This window comes from Corythoichthys intestinalis, chromosome 6 (genome assembly GCF_030265065.1).
Source record: "Corythoichthys intestinalis isolate RoL2023-P3 chromosome 6, ASM3026506v1, whole genome shotgun sequence".
Taxonomy (NCBI): Eukaryota; Metazoa; Chordata; class Actinopteri; order Syngnathiformes; family Syngnathidae; genus Corythoichthys; species Corythoichthys intestinalis.
The window spans coordinates 25,189,320-25,214,333 of NC_080400.1; the positions used below are offsets into that span (position 1 = coordinate 25,189,320).

Consider the following 25,014-nt stretch of genomic DNA (forward strand, 5'->3'; position numbering starts at 1 on the left):
AACTTCAAGAACATATACATAAAAGTGCTTCCTCTATACTCACACTGCATATGGACTGACGCAATATCACGCTGCTCTGTTAAACATTGATTTTATAGGATTTGAATGAATGAATGAAAAACCGAGTGGAATGTCCAGCAGAGCAATAAAATGAATAGTGGTAGCACATTTTCAGTGAAGGTCACTGCTGTTCTTGGATACCATAGACCACAAATGGTGTGCCTACTAAAGACCTAGAAAGTGTGGACCTGTCTGGTGGTTTTCCACAACTATGAGCGTGTGTATAGAGTACTTTGTGTGCAGTGCCTTCAAAACCACGCAGACAAATATACCCCGAAAGTCGAACTGTTTTGATTTTTTTTTTGAAAAATACACCCCGAACGCCGCTAAGAAATGTAACTAATTGGCTGCCATTGATGACGGTAGACATCCAATCCATTTGTCAAGTGGAAGTGAATGATAAAACACACATTATTGCACTTGGAAAGCCAAGATTTTCTCTAGCTTAAGAAAGCACCCATTAGCTAATGGAATCAAGAGACGCTTTTATTACAAAGCTGTTGGAAACGATTATTTACATTGGGCTGGATAAAATTTCACACAAAGATTAACACATAGCTATATCCGCTGGTTCTGTAATACCAGCGATTATGGTTCACTTGAGACCAAAGCGGTCGCGAGAGTGTGAAGAAGTATTATGGCTGTTTGTTTAAGGCCTGACTAAACTGATTTACACACTCTAAATTGCCATAAGAGTGCAAGGGAAATTGTCGCCATATGGACGGTTGGAACACCATGTTGAATTTTAAGTATACCTTTTAAAAAAGAGGTTGATGTCATTGACAATTTCATAGTCTGGAATAGTAAAGGAGAAGAGGACATGTTTATGGAGGTTTTATATCATAAAAACCTGGAATTTGGACAGGAGCGTGTAGACTTTTTGTATCCCCTTCATGTAAACTGTAGAGTATTCTTCATGTTTTAAAACGAGACTGGACTTCAGTCTGTGTAGAAAGCAGATATCCACCATGTTTAGGCCGAGAGCCAGCAGTTTTATCAGATCGATCGTCTTGTCCAATGAAGATGACATCATCTCTGGTTCTGGTTTGATGGGATTCTGGCTGCACTTCAGAGGTCCAAGTCACCCCCAGAAATGTAAAAAAAACAAAAACAAAACAGCACTTTGAGAAGGCTTGCTTTGGGATGTTCCTTTTTTTTTTTCCTTCAAAATTTTTTGATAAATCCCTGGTTTTGCACCATATACAATTCACTGTGTTGGCAATGTTAACTCCTTTTCTTTTATTACATAAAACGTGTTAAAATGGTTTGATTCATGTTTCTTAGTTGGAAATGTCAATGTTTCCTCTTAAGTCAGGTATGTCTTTCAGTAACAAAAACATTCTTAAATCTTGTGATGACGAGTGAGGCCTCCATCTGTAACCTAAGTTACAGATTTGTCAATGTTTCCTGAATGACAAATGTGTCAATCACAAAGAACAAGCGATGATTTTACTTTTTAACGCAATCTCTTAAGTCAGATATGTCTTTGAGTAACAAAAACATTCTTAAATCTTGTGATTATGAGTGAGGGCTCCATCTGTAACCTACGAAAATACTCTTGACAGCTTTGATATCATCTCAGAAGGAGGGGGCCAAATACCCGAGTTGACTTTGACCCCCCCATGGCGAAACAAGCGGACAATTTTTAGTTGGAAGTGAGAACGACTCATATTAAAATTGCACTGATATTTGCGGGTCACACTAATACAACCCTTTGATGTGAAATAGGGGGTTGTGAAATATTAAACTGTGGGGCTCAATTAGGCCAGATTAAGACGGTAGGTCTTAATGCACAATTCCGATTTTTCGTCAAATAAGTATTTAGTCAACCACTAATTGTGCAAGTTCTCCCACTCGAAAATATTAGAGAGGCCTGTAATTGTCAACATTGGTAAAACTCAACCATAAGAGACAGAAGGTGGAAAAAAAACAGAAAATCACATTGTTTGATTTTTAAAGAATTTATTTGCAAATCATGGTGGAAAATAAGTATTTGGTCAATACCAAAAAAATCATCTCAATACTTTGTTATGTACCCTTTGTTGGCAATAACGGAGGCAAACCGTTTTCTGTAACTCTTCACAAGCTTTTCATACACTGTTGCTGGTATTTTGACCCATTCCTCCATGCAGATCTCCTCTAGAGCAGTGATGTTTTGGGGCTGTCGTTGGGCAACACGACTTTTAACTCCCTCCACAGATTTTCTTTGGGGCTGAGATCTGGAGACTGGCTAGGCTACTCCAGGAACTTGAAATGCTTCTTACGAAGCCACTCCTTTGTTGCCCTGGCTGTGTGTTTGGGATCATTGTCATGCTGAAAGACCCAGCCATGTCTCATCTTCAATGCCCTTGTTGATGGAAGGAGATTTTCACTCAAAATATTTCAATACATGGCCCCATTCATTCTTTCCTTTACACAGATCAGTCATCCTGGTCCCTTTGCAGAAAAACAGCCCCAAAGCATAATGTTTCCACCCCCATGCTTCACAGTGGGTATGGTGTTCTTCAGATGCAATTCAGTATTCTTTCTCCTCCAAACACGAGAACCTGCGTTTCTACCAAAAAGTTTTATTTTGATTTCATCTGACCATAACACATTCTCCCAGTCCTCTTCTGGATCATCCAAATGCTCTCTAGTGAACCGCAGACAGGCCTGGACGTGTACTTTCTTCAGCAGGGGGACACGTCTGGCAGTGCAGGATTTGAGTCACTGGCGGCGCATTGCGTTACTGATAGTAGCCTTTGTTACTGTGGTCCCAGCTCTCTGTAGGTCACTCACTAGGTCCCCCCGTGTGGTTCTGGAAATTTTTGCTCGCCGTTCTTGTTATCATTTTGACGCCAGGGGGTGAGATTTTGCGTGGAGCCCCAGATCGAGGGAGATTATCAGTGGTCTTGTATGTCTTCCATTTTCTAATAATTGCTCCCACAGTTGATTTCTTTACACCAAGCGTTTTACCTATTGCAGATTCAGTCTTCCCAGCCCGGTGCAGGTCTACAATTTTGTCTCTGGTGTCCTTCGACAGCTCTTTGGTCTTGGCCATAGTGGAGTTTGGAGTGTGACTGACTGAGGTTGTGGACAAGTGTCTTTTATACCGATAATGAGTTAAAACAGGTGCCATTAATACAGGTAACGAGTGGAGCCTCATTAGACCTCATTACAAGAAGTTAGACCTCTTTGACAGCCAGAAATCTTGCTTGTTTGAAGGTGACCAAATACTTATTTTCCACTCTAATTTGGAAATAAATTCTTTAAAAATCAAACAATGTGATTTTCTGTTTTTTTTTTTTTCACATTCCGTCTCTCATGGTTGAGGTTTACCCATGTTGACAATTACAGGCCTCTCTAATCTTTTCAAGTAGGAACTCTTTCACAATTGGTGGTTGACTAAATATTTATTTGCCCCACTGTATCTGCCTTTTTCCATTGAGCCCGTTCAAGTATTATGCATGTACACTAAACTCGCATCCAGCACGTGCTGAGCAAACTGACCCGCATGCGCAAAACTATCAAAACAAATGCTGGTCCTACATTATTGAGTACGGCGTAGAAAAAATAAGGTAAAAAAAGGATGGCAGAGAATGGCATTCTCAGGCTTATCCTCTTTCCTGCCTAAAAGCAGAGTTCAAGCTAGGCGCTAACAATAATGGACAGCTCCATCGCTGACGTCCTCTCCCACTGTTTGCTGACGTAATTGTTGCATTAATTCCGATTTAGGAGACTTGAGAGCAGTGGCGGTTCTAGGATATTTCTGAAACAGGTGCCAAGACGGAGCAACATGTAACCCTCATTGGCCAAGGGTTGCTGCCATCTTTGTTCAGTGTTTGTTTTGGTCAACAAGACATTACACAAATTATCCTGCATGTGGCGGTAAAACCAGTACAACCAGAACCACTAAAGTTTGTAATACTGTATTGGCCCGAATATAATAAGACGGTGTTTTTTGCATTGAAATAAGACTGAAAAAGAGGGGGTCGCCTTGTACTCGCGGTCTAGACATTATACCCATTCACGACGCTAGATAGCGCCAGATATCATTGAAGGGATGTTCTGTCATGACAGATCTCAGCTACTCTCCCCATTCACGACACTAGATGGCGCCAGATATCATTAAAGCGATGTTCTGTCATGACAGATCTCAGCTACTCTCAAGTTTGACCAGTTTGCATTATTTTATTGCAATGTTTTTCCTTATTCAGATTTGTTTCAAGACTGCAGTTACAGTTAGACTTCACTTTGATGGTTAATGCAGTTATTGCAATTTTGTAGTTTTATCACAATAGATTGGTTTATTTACATTTCAAAAACCAGAAGCCATTCATTTACGAATGTGATTGCACTTTAGTTTACATATTTAAATGTTGAATAAGCAAAATAACATGCTTTTTCTCTCAAATATATATTTTTACAATCATTTGTTTCAGATGTACTGTAATTATTTTCTGTATAAAAATTAATTTGGTGTTCAAAAAGTCTTTTTTTCAAACTTGAGTCTTGAAAAAGAGGGGGTCGTCTTATAATCAGGGCCGTCTTATATTCGGGCCAATACGGTAATTTGTATTTGATCATACAGTGTGTAAGTAAGGATACAATAGATGGAACAATAATTTTAATCACTTTTTTGAGAAGCCATTTTAAATACAAAAAGCAGCATTAATATTTAACATACCCTAGAAATAAAATGATTGTATTCTCGCTCACTTCAGAAAAGAATTATTCACCGATTGCCATGCTTTGTGCTAAAATTGGAACAGGCGCACTTCATGGGCCATTCAAATTAAAGTTGGGGCCAGTACAAAACCACTACTGCTTGAAAGTACAGACCGCCGCCACATTTAGAAAAATGTGGCCCAAATCGGATTTAAAACCATAAACAAAAGTGACCTAGACCGGATTGGAAATCGTCCACTTCTATGCGACTTCTCTTGTTCAGACAGTCAGGTTAATGCCACACTCGAGTTGGAAAAACATGAAAAAATCGGATTTGTGCATTACGACTTGTGGTATCAACCTAGTCTTAGTCTTGGGGCTGCAAGTTTGAGACCCGTACTCTAGTGTATTGCCATTAAACTCATACTTTACACATTACCATACATATTACCATTTCATTTATTATTATTATCTTTTGTCTTAAATGGGGTGTTAATGCTCAAACTGTTGTGTAAAATGTACAAAAAAACTAAATCCTCCGATTTCTTCTGAACCTTTTGGCCTACTATTCTAAGGTATTTTAACTGCCAGTAGCTTTTAAAAAAAAACATATTTGAATTTAGACTTTGAGAAGCATCATAGAATGTGTTAAATGTGAATTAAATGAATCATGTGATGTTTAGAGCTTTGGCTTTGTCCTAGTTGTTTTGTCCCAAGTATTCCATAGAGACTATGGATCATTTGTAAGGACTAACAGACCTCGGCAGTCGTTCCCAATAGTGAGGTGATGAGACTTAACCAATTATCAGTGTCACATCACTCCTCCTTTGAGGAGACTGAAAAATTTAAGTCTGGAATGGATTCTTTTGCCAATTCTTGACCTATAGATTTAGGAAGAGCATTGCAATTTCCTTACTGCTTTTCACATACTGTATCGAAGTTCCTATGTCCATTCGATAACCTTCTCACCGCTCGTTACGGTAAAGCGATAAAACAGATGCACATCCCACATCTGCAACTTCGACAATGCGAGGATATGAATGACGTCTCTATTCCATCTCAGGTGGTGCTCACATAAAGGTCACATGGTAACCTTTAGTCTTCTCATGTGCCTGATAGATGATGTTCTCCACCATGCTTCTTCTGTGTTTTCCATTTCTTTCACCAAATTCTCATTTGGTCCTTCTAGCACCTAATGACGGTTTTCCTTTTGTTCCTCCTTTAGTCTGCATCTACTTGAGTTAAGCAGGATAAGTTACACCAAAAAGATTCTTGGAAAATTCAATGAGTATGATAAGAGCCATATGTGTCCATAAAGCGTTATCTTGAGTTATTTTTTTTGTAGTCAAAACAGGCTGGAACTTTGCTTGTGAATATGCAAGGGAATTGTTGGCTGCTTCCAACCTGCTTTGCAAAACTGCTGCTTCAAAGTTTGGAAGTTGTTCGTCTGTTTTCATTTTGCATCAGGGTTTTCCATACCATCCGGTCTTTCATTTTTTGTGGCATAGAATAGCGTTATTCCAGAATTTGAGGATATTTTGGTTTCAAATTTCCTGAAAAACAAGCTTTCGCTTATTTCGCTGGAGTTTCTGCTCCATATTCATCAAGGTAATAAACGGCTAGTTTACCTCAACTTAAAGAACAATGGTAGAATTTTTATGTCCTGATTCATTTGGTGTATACAATATTTGTTAGAATCACAATAACAGAATTGCAAATCTGTTCAAATGTTAGCTTTTTTCTTCAGGAGTAGAAGCTAACTGTTACTGCTGATCAAAAAGACAAACTTATTTAAAGAAAATTATTTAAATAAATTTAAATTCTTAAAGCAAAACTAGATAACTTTTCAACCTTTATAAAATATTTTCAAAACATGATGTGATGATACAGTGGGTCAAATATCAGATTTCAAGTATCTTATATAGATATCATCTCAGAAAGAGGGGGCTAAATACCCGAGTTGACTTTGTCCCCCCCATGGAGAGACAAGCGGACAATTTTTAGTTGGAAGTGCGAACGACTCATTTTAAAATTGCACTGATACAGTATTTGCGGGTCACACTAATACAACCCTTTGATGTAAAATAGGAGGTTGCAAAATATTAAACCGTGGGCCTCAGTAAGGCCAGATTAAGACGGTAGGTCTTCATGCGCAATTCCGATTTTTAGTCAGTGGGGCAAATAAGTATTTAGTCAACCACCAATTGTGCAAGTTCTCCTACTTGAAAAGATTAGAGAGGCCTGTAATTGTCAATATGGGTAAACCTCAACCATGAGAGACAGAATGTGGGGGGAAAAAAACAGAAAATGACATTGTTTGATTTAAAAAAAAAAAAAAAAAAAAAAAAAAAAAATCCAAATTAGAGTGGAACATAAGTATTTGGTCACCTACAAACAAGCCAGATTTCTGGCTGTCAAAGAGGTCTAACTTCTTGTAACGAGGTCTAACCAGGTCTAATGAGGCTCCACTCGTTACCTGTATTAATGGCGACTGTTTTAACTCATTATCGGTATAAAAGACACCTGTCCACAACTTCAGTCAGTCACACACCAAACTCCACTCTGGCCAAGACCAAAGAGCTGTCGAAGGACACCTGAGACAAAATTGTAGACCTGCACCAGGCTGGGAAGACTGAATCTGCAATAGGTAAAATGCTTGGTGTAAAGAAATCAACTGTGGGAGCAATTATTAGAAAATGGAAGACATACAAGACCACTGATAATCTCCCTCGATCTGGGGCTCCATGCAAGATCTCACCCCGTGGCGTCAAAATGATAACAAGAACGCTGAGCAAAAATCCCAGAACGACACGGGGGGACCTAGTGAATGACCTGCAGAGAGCTGGGACCAGTGTAACAGAGGCTACTATCAGTAACACATTGCGCCGCCAGGGACGCAAATCCTGCACTGCCAGACGTGTCCCCCTGCTGAAGCCAGTACACGTCCAGGCCCGTCTGCGGTTCGCTAGAGAGCATTTGGATGATCCAGAAGAGGACTGGGAGAATGTGTTATTGTCAGATGAAACCAAAACAGAACTTTTTGGGTGAAAAACAGGTTCTCGTGTTTGGAAGAGAAAGAATACTGAATTGCGTCCGAAGAACACAATACCCACTGTGAAGCATGGGGGTGGAAACATCATGCTTTGGGGCTGTTTTTCTGCAAAGGGACCAGGACGACTGATCTGGGTAAAGGAAAGAATGAATGGGGGCATGTATCAAGAGATTTTGAGTGAAAATCTCCTTCCATCAGCAAGGGCATTGAAGATGAGACGTGGCTGGGTCTTTCAGCATGACAATGATCCCAAACACACAGCCAGGGCAACAAAGGAGTGGCTTCGTAAGAAGCATTTCAAGGTCCCGGACTGGCCTAGCCAGTCTCCAGATCTCAACCCCATAGAAAATCTGTGGAGGGAGTTGAAAGTCTGTGTTGCCCAACGACAGCCCCAAAACATCACTGCTCTAGAGGAGATCTGCATGGAGGAATGGGCCAAAATACCAGCAACAGTGTATGAAAAGCTTGTGAAGAGTTACAGAAAATGTTTAGCCTTCATTATTGCCAACAAAGGGTACATGACAAAATATTGAGATGAACTTTTGCTATTGACTAAATACTTATTTTCCACCATGATTTGCAAATAAATTCTTTAAAAATCAAACAATGTGATTTTCTGGGTTTTTTTCCACATTCTGTCTCTCATGGTTGAGATTTACCCATGTTGACGATTACAGGCCTCTCTAATATTTTCAAGTGGAAGAACTTGCACAATTAGTGGTTGACTAAAGACTTATTTGCCCCACACTATGTCGACTGACAACTAGTTGAATGACACCTCTTTTATATCATGAGGGGGTCTGTATCGGTTTCACCGGCACTAATTAAATTTGAGGACGGTGGCAGGAACCCTGTCAGACAAAAAATGCTTTACGGCATACGTCACTTCCCCCTTTCCCCTATCATTATAAAGACTGAAGTCGATGCTAATGCTTTCGTGTGAATGCTGCAAAGATGGCAGTAACAAAAGAGACAAAAAGTTTTGTCAGAGGAGGAAAATAAGAGAGACTAACAGGATATACAGAATAAACATTGGCCCGGCTTTTACTCGCTGGCATGACCCCCCAACCGAAATCGTCAGCGCTGACGAGTTTGGGTGGGGTGATTAGCCACACTAAGCCTCACTGTTGCTAACTGTCATATGCTATTGTTTAGCCACAACTAGATTCATTACCTTATTTCTATTCGTCCTTCACACAGCCACTGGAAACAGAAATGTTGCTTAATCCACCAGCAGGCGACCGGTAGATTGATTTTTGATTGATTGATGATTTTACGACACTGTTCGGGTGTGCGCTGGTCCTCATGGGAAACTCAGTCTTCCTTAAGGCAAAACGCTACCGCTTTTGTCCACCGGCATAGCTAAAATGGACCAAAACTGAAAAGCTACCAAGTGCTACTGTAATTATTCTGATTATATGCGTATGGGTTGCATGAAATAGAGCGAGACATTCATTTCTGATATTTTATAACAATATGAAAAATAAAATGGGGAACATAAATTTGCTCCACTCATTGTTTTTGAAAACCATCTAATAATGTAAAATCCAGTGCATCGTGATGCGCTGCTTCCTCCTTCTACGATACAAATGCTAGCGGTTACAAGAGACAGCAATGATTTGAATAATACCCAAAGAAGAAATCTAAATTAAATTTTATTTGAGATTCAATTTGGTCATTAGGTGGAGAAAAATGCCATTTTATGAGGGTATTCCAGATTTATTCAGTATTTAAAAATATATGGCAAAAAACACAGACAAGACTGAAAAAGTAGTTTCTGCTCTTGCACTCCTCTTTAAAAGAAACTGCTGTATTTTAAGCCAAAACAACTGTTGTGTTTGATAGAACAATATGTCTATATGCTGGCATAGCAGATTCATGGCGCATTAAGCCCCCGAACTATTTTTAATTTGCCCGTTTTACCCTAGAAACCCTTGTTTACAGACGTCGCGCAACCGCTTTTGTTTCAACCCAGCCATAAATTGAAGATAATTAATATTTATTATTCAAAATGTCTGTCATTTTTAGATTTGAATCATTAATTGATGTCTAATATTTCGTTTGAAAAAAAAACGACTTTAAAAAAATTTACTCGCATATTATAAACTAAATTATGTCACAATGAAAAAAATGGCGTCTGTAAAAAAGTATTTACCTCATAACTATCGCTTAATTGTATATATTTTTTTTTAGTTTCTGTCGCAGTTTTTCCGATATGTTAGATGCTAAATAATCGATCCAAACAAAGAATTGGAAAAAAACTTTTACAAAGGTAAATATATGAAAAGAAAATCTGGACCACTCCTTGATGTCTGCGATATCTGCATCGCGACCCTTGTTATATTACCATGTTTCACCCATAAAATCCCCAAAAAATCCAGCTGTCCATTCACAGCTGTGTCTTGACACTCAGTGATACATGCTACATGGAGTTTCTGGATCGAAATAAGGTAAGTATGCGATAATATCTCGTTAAAGTCATGGCGTCTGTAATTCTGCTCTCGTGTGCTCTCACCTCCAGATAGGGTTTTGCTGTTAAAAAAAAACCAAAAAAATGTAAATGCCCTCCTGTTCAAAAATTTTCCTCCCCCAGATAATTGAGATTTTAAGCTTTACAATGATGTATCACACGTGCATATCGGATAATTTTGAAAGTTGGCTAAATTGGGGGTCTCAGAACGGAAGTTTTTTTCCGCCATATGTATTTTCAATCATTCTTTCCTTATATAAAAGGTATTTTCCTTAGGTTTAGTTCAAGGACAAGCTAATTTATCCAGAAAATCCACGTTTTTGTGTTTTATATGTGGATTATTTAAAATTTGATGGGGTGTGTGTGAAATGTAAAATACCCTAATTTCTGGAATGACCAAAATGTAATCCCTAAAATCCACAGGTGAATTTTACCACAGAAGCTTATCACCAGTAATCAGGGCAAAAAAAAAGAAGTTTGAAGACACCTATAGTGTTGACTTTGAACCCCATAAGCTAATCTTTTTTCGTTGTTTGTCTCGTTCTGACTTAATTTTTTTATTTTTCAGTGAGGTGAAAACACAGACCATCCCAAAACCTAGCTGGTACTGTGTAGTTGAAAGCAGAATTTGTAACCAAATTGTCCTTCAAGTTGCAGTGTGCCACTCATCACTCTTATGTCTCTCCACCCTTTCAGAAGACACCGTAAAATATCAATGCAACCACAAAAAGCTGGTCTGTAATTCCGTTCTGTAATAGCGGCCGCTCCCCCGCAGAATAGTACACGTTTGTGTCATTTAAAGCTGATGAGTGCACGTCAGTGCCATCAGAGCCATCAATCTCCTTCTGTGGTTGAACGCTTGAAAGGTTGGGGGCCTGTTTCCAGATGATGAGATTGGCACTGGTGTTAATTTGTCATTGCATCATGTCTCTTTCAATGTTTTTGTGAAGTCTCCTTTTATTGAAATGGTGTATGACCTGTCAAGTGGTATCATGGTGGTGATGCGGACTGCTGCCAGTGTGGACTTCCAGGCATCTTGGTTTTCAGATATAGTCCTTTCAACTCCCTCATATTGTGGTGAAAATGGGTGTGTGACTAAAAGAGTTTGTGAGACCGTGATTTGTGTTTGTCAGGATGTGTGTAGGTGTGTTTCAGCCTGAATGTGTGTTGTTCTCCATGCCAAGCAATAGTTGGCAACTCAGCGGTTTGGCCAGTGTGGGATGAAGCCTGTCTTCTTGGAGGCTGTCTGTGGTTCTCGGATCTATATTCAGGTCTGAATGAGAAAATATTGAATCCGCAACACCAGCGCTGTCCCATTTCACTGGAGATTCCAACCTAGTGGCACAGATGATTCATCAAATCAGTTTGAATTTTAAGTCTCTGAAGAAATACAGTCCTAAAAAAATACAGCTTCCTATTGGCTATGCTAACTAAAGATTTTAAGTCAAGTTCTTCAGTTCTTTTAAGTAGCTTGTTATTCACAGTAGGGCAGCAGCTAACGATTATTTTAGCAGTCGATTAATCTACCAACTAGTTTGATCAAATAATCGAATTAGGAACATTTGATGCATTGCAGAATACATTTCAGGAGATGTGAAACAAAGGCTGGCTGAGATTGCACTTTCAAAAAAGCATTAAATGCAAGTTCACAATAAAATTCCCGAGTGTTTCTTCAAACTATGCAGAATTTCATTTTCAGTTAAAAATAAATTAAAATACCTGAGCTTAGCCTCAAACGGTATAAAAAAAAGTGATAAATGAGGATCTAAGTACAACAAAAGAACAACAGGCTAACTTGCATAGGAAATGTCCGCTAGCTTAAATGCTATAAAATGCTAACTTTTTTTTTTTTTTTTTTTTACAATGCTCTTGACAAATCGTTCAAACACATATTCCCGCAAAAAATGGCTAAATATACCTTGTACTAAATTACGAATGCATTTAAAAAACATATTAACTCAAACAAAAACTTACCTTATGTTGGTCTTAACAGGGAGTAGCTGGTTTCAGCCATGTTAAATGAGTTACGTCATATTCACTGTTGCCACTAGAGAGTGGTGTATCCACCCAAATCAATAAAACTACATGCAAACACTTTCAAAACAAACCATTACAACGCCACTCTAATTAAACAAGTAGTCTAAGCAGCAAAATTTGTTTCGAAGCTTTTTTCTAATCGAATTACTCGAGTTAATTGATTCATCGTTGCAACACTAATTCACAGAATTGCTAACTAATTTTATCATTAATATTGTAAAGTTGATTAACTGAGTTGAATTAACTTGCACATATGACTTGCATGATAAAGTATGTGTACCATACTAAAATGCCCGAGTAAACTAAACTTGAAACGGTAAGTTGTGTGAAATGGTTGCTTAGTTGTCTGTGCACACTTCTGCCAAGGTGGCAGCTTGGGTTCGATCCCAGTTCGGGCAGACATATTACATATTACATACATATTCCATAATTACTTAAATTGTAGTACAATGAGCACTTGGAAAACGACTTGAAATGTCATGTTCCGTTTTTTTTTTTTTTTTTTTTTTTTTTTTAAATAAATGTACTCTTGTGTACTGTCTTTAAGGACAGACACAGTCTTGTATCAGTTACCTTAATGTGACCTGCACATTATGACCGTATCAAACGGTAACGCCATCGTTCTTGCAAAGGTAGGCTATGTGTGTTTACTATTTTCATTGCCATGAACCTGAACGCACCCCAAGTCTTTGATGACAAACAAACAGAGCAGAGTAGACTTGCTACGGCTGGTAGTTTCTTCAATTTATTCAAAGTAAGTAACGCACCGCTTTTGACTGTCAGAAATGGTAACGGCGGAAAAAATATTTAGTTAGATTACCCCGTTACTGAAAAAATAACGCCGTTATATAGCGGTGTTATTCCCAACACTGTATAACATAGTGCACATCTCATGAACAACAAGATTTTGGTCTTTTTCATTTCAAGTAGGCCAAATCAATTATATTTAAAGTAAAATAATGAAATTTGCTTCTTTCAATAAGCCATGTAACTTGCTATGATCCGAGGTTTTGAACAGGCGTGATTCTGGTGTGTGGCCACCGTGTACACATCTGATGTTGCTCACAGTGGCCGCAGTGTGCTCAGGGAGCTAGTGTGTCTGCTCGGACACATGAAAAATTAGAGGGAACATTGCCCCTGGTCAATAAAAAAAGCGGGCAATCTGGGATACTCACATCTAATTGGCTAAAACAATACCAGCATTGATAAAATATCTGCCGCCTTGTTGTCCTTGTCTGGAGAAAATTGTTCCCGATCATTTTTTTTGGTTTTGTTTATTTGGCTTCTCACTGAGCGACACAATTTGGATATTTTCCCATGAGCTGAGTCCAGTCCAAGATAAATAGCACTGTCTTGTGTTTCCTCGGTGTAATTATGAATCCAAGCAAGATCCTATAGCTGCTGTCTTATTGTAAACATCAGCATGAACACAAGGGAAGTTTGGTTTCCTGAACCGACATAATTAAATTCCAACTGCCGACGAAATGGAAACACTGCTTTTTGCTCCGTTTGAGATGTGCACTAGAATGATTTAGTTGGGTTTTCTCTTTGTGTGTATGTTTTATGGTATTATAACATATGGCTGGCTGATTCTTGGCTCTGGACAAGACAAGTTAGCCTATTAGCACTGAAGAAAGGCCGGTAGAGCAGAAATCAATCATACTTTAGATGAGGCAGAGACACTTGTTTCTCTTTTGATAGATAACTCGGCTTAGCCTGAGGCAAAACAGACACTCCTTTTTGATCTTCTTTGATAGATGATTCTGGCGTTCTTTTCGTTGAAAGCGCACCAATGTTTGATCAATTCATAATTTGTAATGTCTCTGGCTCAGCCAGTCACAACAAACATCCTACGTGGGGTCGTCGCTTCACTCGGCAGTTGACCAGTCTTCAGCGTTTGGGTTGACGAATCCTTAGGAATGCGAGTCGTTTGAGCTGTTGATTGTCGCTTCCGCTCGTGGCAGCTTTCCACAGGATTTCACAAGGTCAAAACGATACATTGAGAAACCACACCCATGAACATCCAACACACCACAGGAGTGGATTAATGTGTCAGGGGAACTGGGGGTACACAGAGTCCTATTTCAGCGACGACGCGAAACCTCAGTAGCCACAGCTAGCGTTTTGTACCCTGCGGTCAGAGACGCCGATTTAGGCAGAGCACAGCCGTTGGGGTCATTTTTGTTGGTGCGTTATTTATGAACACCAGTTGTTTCTCGGTCTTGCTTTCTCTGCTATGACCACAATGTGGGTGGGTCTCATCTGAGGGACTGACAGCTGACATTCCAGACTTGAGCCAAAGACTGAAGAACGGCACCTATTTTGAAGAAATAGAATGTTTTCCTGTGAACTGGCGCTATTATGCATGTCAACAAATCTGGATCTATGGAGGTAGATTTATGTCTTTATTATTCAATCAAAAATAGTTGCTTCATTTAAAAAAAAAAAAAAAGTTGCTTCAGTCAAAATATATATATTTTAGGGCTGTCAAACGATTAAAACTTTTAATCGAGTTAATTACAGTTTAAAAATTAATTAATCGTAATTAATCGCAATTCAAACCATCTCTAAAATATGCCATATTTTTCTATAAATTATTGTTTGAATAGACAGATAAGACACAAGACGGATATACAGTATATATTTAACATACGGTACATGAGTACTGTATTAGTTTATTATAACAATAAATCAACAAGATAGCATTAACATTCTGTTAAAGCGAGCCATGGATAGAAAGACTTGTAGTCCTTAAAAGATAAATGTTAGTACAAGTTATAGAAATTTTATATCAAAACCCCTCTTAATGTTTTCGTTCTATTAAAATTTGAAAAATTATCAATAAAAAAATTAACTAATAGCTCGCCATTGTTGATGTCAGTAATTACACCTCTTACTCATGCTGCTGAAAGCTATAAAATCAGTTGGACCCAAGCGCCAGCAGAGGGCGCCAAACACCAAAAAACAAGTAATAAGCGGACATTACACTCTGCTGTCATTTTAATCTGTTTGAGCGGGGCATGTGCGTTAATTGCGTCAAATATTTTAACTTGATTAATTAAAAAAATTAATTACCGCCCGTTAACGTGATAATTTTGACAGCCCTAATATATTTTCTATCAAAAAAAGTCACTTCAATTAAAAAAAAATGTTTGAATGCAAAAATTAATTTGAGACTCAAAAAAAGCATTTTTAAACTATTATTCTTTGAATTAATTTTATTTTTGATTGAAGTAAGTTTTTTTTTAATTGAAACAACTTTTTTGATTGAAGTAATGTTGTTTTGTGTTTGGACCACATTGTGGCTGGAACATTTGTGTTTTGATTATTTAATCAAAAAACAAGTTGCTTTAAACAAAAACAAAAACAAAACAAAAAATTCAATCATGGAAAAGTTTTTGATTACAAAAATATTTAAGACTAAAAAATTTGCATTTGACCACTTAATTTTTCATTGAAAATGTTTTCTTTGATTGAAACGATCTTTTTTGTATTGGGCCATATTATAGATAGGACATTTGTGTCCACATCATTCATTACCAAAAAAAAAAAAAGTTGCTTCAATTAAAATAAAAATATTTTCAATCCAAAAAAAAAAAATCATTTGCAAAAATAAAATTGCCCTCCCCTAAAAGTAATATTTCATTTTTTAAAAATATTATTTTTATTTGAAATTATTATTTTTGATTAAGTCCAAAAGGTTTTGAACTCACTTTTTTTGAAGTGCAAAAAGTTTTTAATGCACTTTTTTTTTTTTTTTTTTTAAATTTTAATTTGATCATTTTGAGACAAATGTTGCACTTCACTATTCGTCAGACATGTTTGAGTGACAAGTGACTACACCAATGGCGTATTTTTGAAAAGCTTGAACAAGCAAGAATCACGCTCACCACTCGTTGGGCCGGCCCAAGCCATCAGCTCGAGCCCCATCTGACGGGCTCGATGCGAGGCGAGCACCTCCATCTGAGAGCCTGCTTGTTTTGACTCAACGTGGGTAGCCTCGCCTGCGCGGCTGCCAGTGCCCCCCTGCCCAGCGCAGAAAGCTCAGTCGCCGGCCTGACGGCTGGCTATCAGGTTCCCACCGGAGTGCCGCATCGGGGCTGTACACCCCCGTCCCAGCACGGAGGCTGGCTCCTGGTCACTTCCGCCCTCATTTTGTTCCTGATTAAAATTTAAAATTTTTGGAAAAAGGAAAATTAGTGAAGAATAAAAATACATAAAAACGACAATAATTACTGCTTTACAAATAAGATGATAATAACACAAATGTAAAAAAAATAACAAATAATATTTTAATCTAAGAGGCTCAAAACTAGAATATTTCGACAATTTTTAGGCCAACAAAGTCTCTAATGATTCATCAACTATCAAAATTGTTGTCAAATTGTTCGATAATTTATTAATTGTCGGTTAGTCGATTAATTGTGGCTACGTAATCCAAAGGAAATCATAACTGAGATAGGGTGTTTTTCATTCGTGTTGAATCGCTTCCAGCCGTCCTAGTTCTAAAAGGATTGGATGTCAATGGCACTAAAGCATAATCACCAGCAATGGCAGCAAATTTGTTAATAAATGCTAAGTGATCATCCAAAATTTTTAGGGCTGTCAAAATTATCGCGTTAACTGGCGGTAATTCATTTTTTAAATTAATCACGTTAAAATATTTGACGCAATTAACGCACATGCCCCGCTCAAACAGATTAAAATGACAGCACAGTGCAATTTCCACTTGTTACTTGTATTTTTTGGAGTTTTGTTCCCTCTGCTGGCACTTGGGTGTGACTGATTTTATGGGCTTCAGCATCCATGAGCATTGTGTAATTACTGACATCAACAATGGCGGGCTACTAATTTATTTTTTGATTGAAAATTTTACAAATTATATTAAAACAAAAACATTAAAAGGGGTTTTAATATAACATTTCTATAACTTTTACTAACATTTATCTTTTAAGAACTACAGGTCTTTATCCATGGATCGCTTTAACAGAATGTTAATAATGTTAATGCCATCTTGTTGATTTATTGTTATAATAAACAAATACAGAACTTATGTACCGTATGTTGAATGTATATATCCATCTTGTGTCTTATCTTTCCATTCCAACAATAATTTACAGAAAAATATGGCATATTTTATAGATGGTTTGAATTGCGATTAATTACAATTAATTATTTTTTAAGCTGTGATTAACTCAATTAAAAATTTTAATCGTTTGACAGCCCTAAAAATTTTACAAAAAATGAAATGTCACAGTAGTTTGGTTATTAGTGTGTTTAATGCAAAGTACTGTAAATTTGAAAGTTTTCACACAAGAAGGATGTATTAATTATGAGTTTATGACTCACATGCACAAACCAATAACACCCATTTTAGTTTAAATCATCACCTGACAGCTGGACAGCTGGCTATATATTAAATTAAACATCGCCACACTTATTCCTGAAGCTTTTGCCAGGAAAGTACACCTCATTTGTTTGAACAATGTCTTTAAATATATGATTTTGTTTGCCTTGTGGAAAGGCAAAAATATCAGTCACTTTGAGTACTTTTGTGGGCGTAAGTGCTACACACAGTGAGCAGTTTTCGTTTTTTCGGACAGACTGAAAACATGCTGAGTCAGGAGACAAGCAGGTGTGCATGCTGGACTTCTTCTAATGTAATAATATTTATCCAGCAAGTGAGTGACATGATTTTAGGATGAATTCCTAATAAACTCTTGGCTTCGAGCAGATGAAGGGCATTGTTCTTGTTTGTCTTGGCTGGACGTCGTGACGCCTTTGCCACCAGCAGAGGGTAAAAAAATAATAAAAAAACAGTAAATGTTTTATCTGCAAATTCTTTTTCTATCTGCAGAGTGCATGAACTGCACCGCATTCACGGACATGAGCGTCAGAATAGACAACATCGAGTCACAGGTAAATGGCAAGCTCACAACATGACAAGTTTGCGAGTGCGCGTGAAGCTGATCATTTCTTTTTCTCTTGATAGCTCAAGTTGTTAGAAGACATGCATTTGCCAGCACCAGCTATCGCCAAACCGACACAGGGACCAGCTGACAACGAGGTGGACGTGCCACTACCGACTCCGCCTAGTATGTCAGACTTCATTTAAATATATTTAAAATGGATAATCAGTAAAGTAAATGCTCACAAGGGAAATTTCCTAACACTGGCTTCCCCAATACACGTCACTAACATTGCTTGAGCACTCACTGTGCCCTATCACACACCTACAGTGTATCACAAAAGTGAGTACACCCCTTGCATTTCTACAGATATTTAAGTTTATCTTTTCATGGGACAACACTGACAAAATGACACTTTGACAAAATGAAAAGTAGTCTGTGTGCAGCTTATATAATAGAGTTGATTTATTTTCCCCTCAAAATAACTCAAAATATAGCCATTAATATGTAAACCCCTGGCAACAAAAGTGAGTACACCCCGTGAGTACACTCCTTAGTAAATACGTACAGTACATCCCTAAATGTCCAAATTGAGTACTGACAGTACACAGTGTGTGTATAATGTAAACATGATACAAGTCTACACACTTGCTTTTTATAGAAAATAATTCAATTATTTTTGTTCCGATGCTAATAATGTTGAGCTGTGGGTTTAAGATCACCTAAAGGACTCCATTTATTTTGATTTTATTTAGAATATTTTATTTGAGTTTTTATTATTATTTATTTTAACTTAACATTATACATATATTCCAATTTGCTAATATGTTTAGAAAACAAAAAATCCTTTTCGATGGAAAGCTTTTTTTTTTTTTTTTTAACCCAGATATCTCAAAGTAACACATTTTAGAGCTGTAATAGCAATACCGTGATAATGTAAACATGATACGAGTCTACACACTTGCTTTTTATAGAAAATAATTCAATTATTTTTGTTCCGATGCTAATAATGTTGAGCTGTGGGTTTAAGGTCATCTAAAGGACTGCATTTATTTTGATTTTATTTAGAATATTTTATTTGAGTTTTTATTATTATTTATTTTAACTTAACATTACACATATATTCCAATTTGCTAATATGTTTAGAAAACTAAAAATCCTTTTCGATGGAAAGCTTTTTTTTTTTTATTTAATTTTATTTTTTTTTAACCCAGATATCTCAAAGTAACACATTTTAGAGCTGTAATAGCAATACCATGATACCGTGAAACTGTGATATTTTGGCTTAAGGTTGTGATACCATCAGAATCTCATACCGGCACATGCCTACTTATTCAGACATGCAAAAAAACATACAGTGGGGAGAACAAATGTTTGATACACAGTCAATGGGAAAACCCATTGGCAGTGTATCAAATACTTTTTCTCCCCACTGTAAACATTTGTCTTCAGACCACTCAACATTATCCGTCTAAATAAATTAAATATAACTGAAAACACTTCTTAATCAGTGTATAACAAAAATAAATAAAAATAAATAAAAATGGAGGCTTCCTTCAGGTAAAACACTACTGCTTTTGTCCACAAGCACAGCCAAACTCAAAAAAAGAAAAAGAAAAGAAAAGTTTTTACCTCGATTATGATTAGTGTATGATTATCTGAAAAAATGTCTGCATTGGCTGCAAATAAAAATATTTTTGAATAAATATAGTAGAAAATAAATACATTTTAAATGGAACTCAAACTTAAAGACTTGTAGGCTCTAAAAAGCCACAATTTTTCTCTTTTATTAAAATATGTTATTAGAAACACATAAAATATTGCCATTGCCATATTGCAATCTCTAATATTTAGTGCATGTTTTGACCTATGGAGGGCGCTATGTTTTAAGCGCGCAATAGATGCTCGGAGTGATGACGTAGATTGTCACTGTCACTCGACGAATACCATATTGGCCCTAATATATGACGGCCGGATTATAAGACGACCCCCTCTTTTTCAAGACTCAAGTAGAAAAAAGACTTTTTGAACACCAAATTAATTTTTATACAGAAAATAATTACAGTACATCTGAAACAAATGATTATAACAATATATTTGAGAGAAAAAGCATGTTATTTTGCCTCATTCAAATCTTAATATCTGAACATTTAAATATGTAAACTAAAGTGCAATCACATTCTTAAATGAATGGCTTCTGGTTTTTGAAATGTAAATAAACCAATTTATTGTGATAAAACAACAAAACTGCAATAACTGCATTAACTATCTAAGTGAAGTCTAACTGTAACTAGTCTTGAAACAAATCTGAATAAGGAAAAACATTGCAATAAAATAATGCTAACTGGTTAAACTAGTAGCTGAGATTTGTCATGGCAGAACATCGCTTCAATGATATCTGGCGCCATCTAGCGTCGTGAATGGGGAGAGTAGCTGAGATCTGTCATAACAGAACATCGCTTCAATGATATCTGGCGCCATCTAGCGTCGTGAATGGGTATAATGTCTAGACTGCGAATATGAGACGACCCCCTCTTTTTCAATCTTATTTCGATGCAAAAACACCGTCTTATATTCGGGCCAATACGGTATTACCGGGTTACTGCAATTCCTTCTACGCGGCAAGACATCCAACACATGCGTGTATCATTTAAAAGCGGCGAGTTTTTACTATTTTTGTTTTTATTGAGTATTTTATTACCTTTTCATTGCCTCAAAATACTTTTTGCATGTGTTTCTCACTCATACTTTTAAGCATTGTGTTTTGCCGTGGTAGTTTTAAAGCAGATTGTTGATCTGTTGACCACATTAGTCACGTAGCATATTTAAACCACCGTTATTTGATATTACTACGTTTATGTATTTTCTTCACGCATCTTTAGCATGTTCTGTCTGTATGCATCCAAAGAAAACAGGCTTAAAGCGCACAGTAGTACTTTGGGTGTTAAATTCGCCTCCTGTAGAACGTTTGACGGGTGTAGCACATTTTGGCAGAACAGTTTTTTTTTTTCTTACTCTCGTCTCATCTCATCCCGTCATTCCTCTTCATTTTGCTTTTGCTGCTCGTTATGTGAAATATCGACAGTGCTGTCATGCTCATTAATGTTCCTCTCGGGTTCAAACTGAAAGGGTTAAAGAGATGACATGTTTATGTCGCTAGAGTCATACTCTGGAAGCCCGGCAGCAGAATGTGATGTCATCGCCCTGTGACGTCAACAACAATGGCGACTTACGATTTTACAAATTGTATAAAAATGAAAACATCAAGAGGGGTATCAATATCAAATTCTTTTAACTCATAATAACGTTTACCTTTTAAGAAATACAAGTCTTTCTATCCGTGGATCCCTTTAAATAAATGTAAGTCATCCACCAATCAAATGTGCATTAGAGGGGGGGAAAATGGACCATTCAGCAAGTGAAACGAGGTAAATTCATAGGCGGAGTTTGACTTTTGGGGCAGGGGGGCACAACATGTTGATGACCCCGAAACGCAGTGTCAGCAATAAAATTAACTTACAAGAATATTTATATTAATAAGTTGAAAATGAGCGTTTTTTTGTTTCCCATCATTCTTGAGGGGAATTCTAAATCAGGCTGCTCGCAGGACAGCTATACTTTTCGCCAATATCATCATCCATGGAATATGTTACGCCCGCCGATGTCGTGCCAATATAGTTACCTCAGTCAAAAATTGTATCCCCTGGGCGGAGCCATATGGAGGTAGATTTGTGTCTTCATTATTCGATCCCCCCAAAAAAGTTGCTTCAATTAAATATACGTATATTTTCAGTTTAAAAAAAAAAGTCACATCAATCAAAAAAATGTGTGTTTAAATGCAAAAATAAATTTGAAATTCAAAAAATTGTATTTGAAAGCTATTTTTATTTGAATTTGTTTTTTTGATTGAAGTCAATTTTTGTTGTTGTTTTTTTTTTGATTGAATTCGTGTTTGGGCCACATTTTGGCTAGGACATTTGTGTATTTATTATTCAATTAAAAAATAAGTTCCTTCATACAAAAAAAAATATTTTCAAAAGAAAAATCAATCAAAAAAAGAAAAATTTCAATCATAGAAAAAAAAATGCGAAAAAATATTTGAGACTGAAAAATTTGCATTTGAACACTTCATTTTTCATTGAAAAAAAGGTTTCTTTGATTTTAGCAATCCTTTTTGTGGTTGGGCCATATTATGTGTTGGGCATTTGTGTCTAAATCGTTCAATCCCCCCAAAAGTTGCCTCAATCATAAAAAAATATTTTCAATCAAAGAAAAAAAATCACTTGAAAAATGAAATTCCTCTTCCCATTTTTTTTTTCAAAATAATATGCAAAGCAAATGAGTCGCATGATCTGTTCGAAAAATAATTTTGACCCATTTTTTTTGTTCATTTCATTCATTTTTTTTTCATGCTTACAACATATATATATATATATATATATATACTGTATATATATATATATATATATATATATATATATGTGTGTATATATATATATATTCATTCATTCATTTTCCATGCCGCTTTTCCTAACGAGGGTATATATATATATATATATGAAAGTGAATAACATGCAATGACACTTTCCGGCCACCAGGGGGCCTGGCCCCCCCTTAAACTCCACTTATGGGTAAATTTAAGTCTGAACATAATGAAGATAATTCACTTAATAATGGTAGGGTTAATTCTATCGTTTACAACTCCGTTAAACAGGTGCATGCACTTGCGATGTGGTACAAGGACCCCCTGGACCACCAGGCACACCCGGACCTCGAGGTTCACCAGGGAGAACAGGGCTTCCAGGTGTCATCGGTAAGACGTCGTCCAGATTATACAGTATGTGGTTTTTTTGGGGGGATTTGTATCTAATTTAAAGTGTTGACGTCCAGGTCCAAAAGGGGGCAGAGGCCTACCTGGTGAAACAGGGATACCCGGCCCGGCTGGTCCGCCAGGGCCTCCAGGTTCTCCTTCCAAGTCCTCTATTGTACGCGTGAATGGGGATGTGTTTCTAATGGATGATCTAGGTGAGCACATCACACTTACACTTCCTATGTGCAAACCATTCCTGCTGTTCTTTCATTCATACTCACAGGTGGGGAAAAAAAATAGAAGCAAGCGTAGGAATGGAAAAGTGTTTACAAGTAGGATACGACTAAGAGCAGCGTACGCATTTTTACTTGAGGAACTTTGGCTCTCATTGAGTTTAATTGTTCCCATGTGCTTAACTGACTGAAGACCACCAACAACAATGGGGCTGAAGGCGAAGTTTTTACAAGTTAACATGGCCACACAAGAACATTGTGAAACCCTGATTGGATATTTAATTATTTGTTCCATTCAAAAGTTATTGAAAGAGCATCAGCAACGTGGTTTGTACCTGAAGCTCACCAATAACATAAATTTACCTTGAAAATCCCATAAAGTGGGGCTGCTTGTAAGTCAAGGTATAACTGAACTGGAAATAGAAACAGTTGAAGGATACAACTGTCGCTATCATAAAAATGTACATAAAATGTTTTAATGAATAGTTTAACATTCTCAGTTGCCATACAAAGAAGTTAACCGCTTGTGATGGTAAAACTTCAAAACAATTTGTGTACTCACCCTTTGATTATGAGTATGATTACTGCGTAGAGAGCTTAAACAAAGTACACTACACTGTTCTTGTTTTTTGTTTTTTTTGTACCTCTGTAATTACTTATAATTAGCTACACGATTGCAATATTTTAAAAAGAAGGAGGGCAGAGACGTGTCTAGTCATCTAGTTATATAGGTTATCATCCCCCTGACCCGGAGGCGACACTGCCATCTATGGGTGACTTCTCCCTAGTCTTCCAACTCGTAACTCAGGCCACTGGCAACATACCAAACTTAACAGCATTGTAGTAGGTTTGGTCTTAATATTGGTAGGGACGATATAACAGCATAACCTGCATGTTCACTTTTTGCTGGGGACGGGACATTAATAAGACCAAACAGATTGGGTGAATGGGGGTGAGGGCTACATTTCTCACCAATATGAATACAATTAATTGATGGGCTAAATCAGGGTTCACTAAATCCGGACCTCGGTGCCAGTTTTCCTGTCGTGTTTTCCATGGCTCCCTCCTCCAATACACCTGAATCAAAATAATCAGGATCATTATCAGACTTCTGGAGAGGTTGCTGATGACATAATCATTTGATTCAGGTGTGTTAGGGGGGAGAGAGACGTGGAAAACACGACAGGAAAAGTGGCACTGAGGTCCGGATTTAGTGAACCCTGGGCTAAATGATTAATGCAAAATAAATCTGTATTGACATATACTAACTTTCACTCTGCAAATTTATAACATCTTACTCTGATCATTTTTGTTAAATCTAGTCAAATAATTTTCTCCATCCTTTTTTTGAGTGTTAAAGTCTAATTAACAGATTAATGTGTGAGATTCTTCCACTTACTATTTGTTCGTATTGAGCCCATACATCTAAAAGTTGGTCATTTTTCACCTAAATCAAGAAAAATTTTCTTTCCAATAATGTTTTGAACAATGTTCTTGAATTAAGAACATTTCTGACAAGCAAGTTTTTCTTTTAGGATTAATTATAAAAACTTTTTGCTTAAAATACTAGGGCTGTCAAAATTATTGCGTTAACGGGCGGTAATTAATTTTTTAAATTAATCCCGTTAAAATATTTGACGCATTTAACGCACATGCCCCGCTCAAACAGATTAAAATGACATCACAATCTCATGTCCATTTGTTGCTTGTGTTTTTTGATGTTTTGTTGCCCTCTGCTGGCGCTTGGGTGCGACTGATTTTATGGGTTTCAGCACCATGAGCATTGTGTAATTATT

The 25,014-nt window shown here is 37.1% G+C and overlaps 1 protein-coding gene across 1 annotated transcript in view; it reads left to right on the forward strand.

The window, feature by feature from the left end:
• Window positions 1–25,014, forward strand: part of LOC130917735 (collagen alpha-1(XXVI) chain) — a 54,856-nt gene that overhangs the window by 7,193 nt on the left and 22,649 nt on the right. Inside the window, exons 4-7 of the mRNA XM_057839396.1 lie at window positions 18,124–18,185; window positions 18,259–18,361; window positions 22,890–22,988; window positions 23,066–23,200. Of these exons, the coding sequence (XP_057695379.1) occupies window positions 18,124–18,185; window positions 18,259–18,361; window positions 22,890–22,988; window positions 23,066–23,200 (399 nt within the window). The remainder of the gene's footprint in view (window positions 1–18,123; window positions 18,186–18,258; window positions 18,362–22,889; window positions 22,989–23,065; window positions 23,201–25,014) is intronic.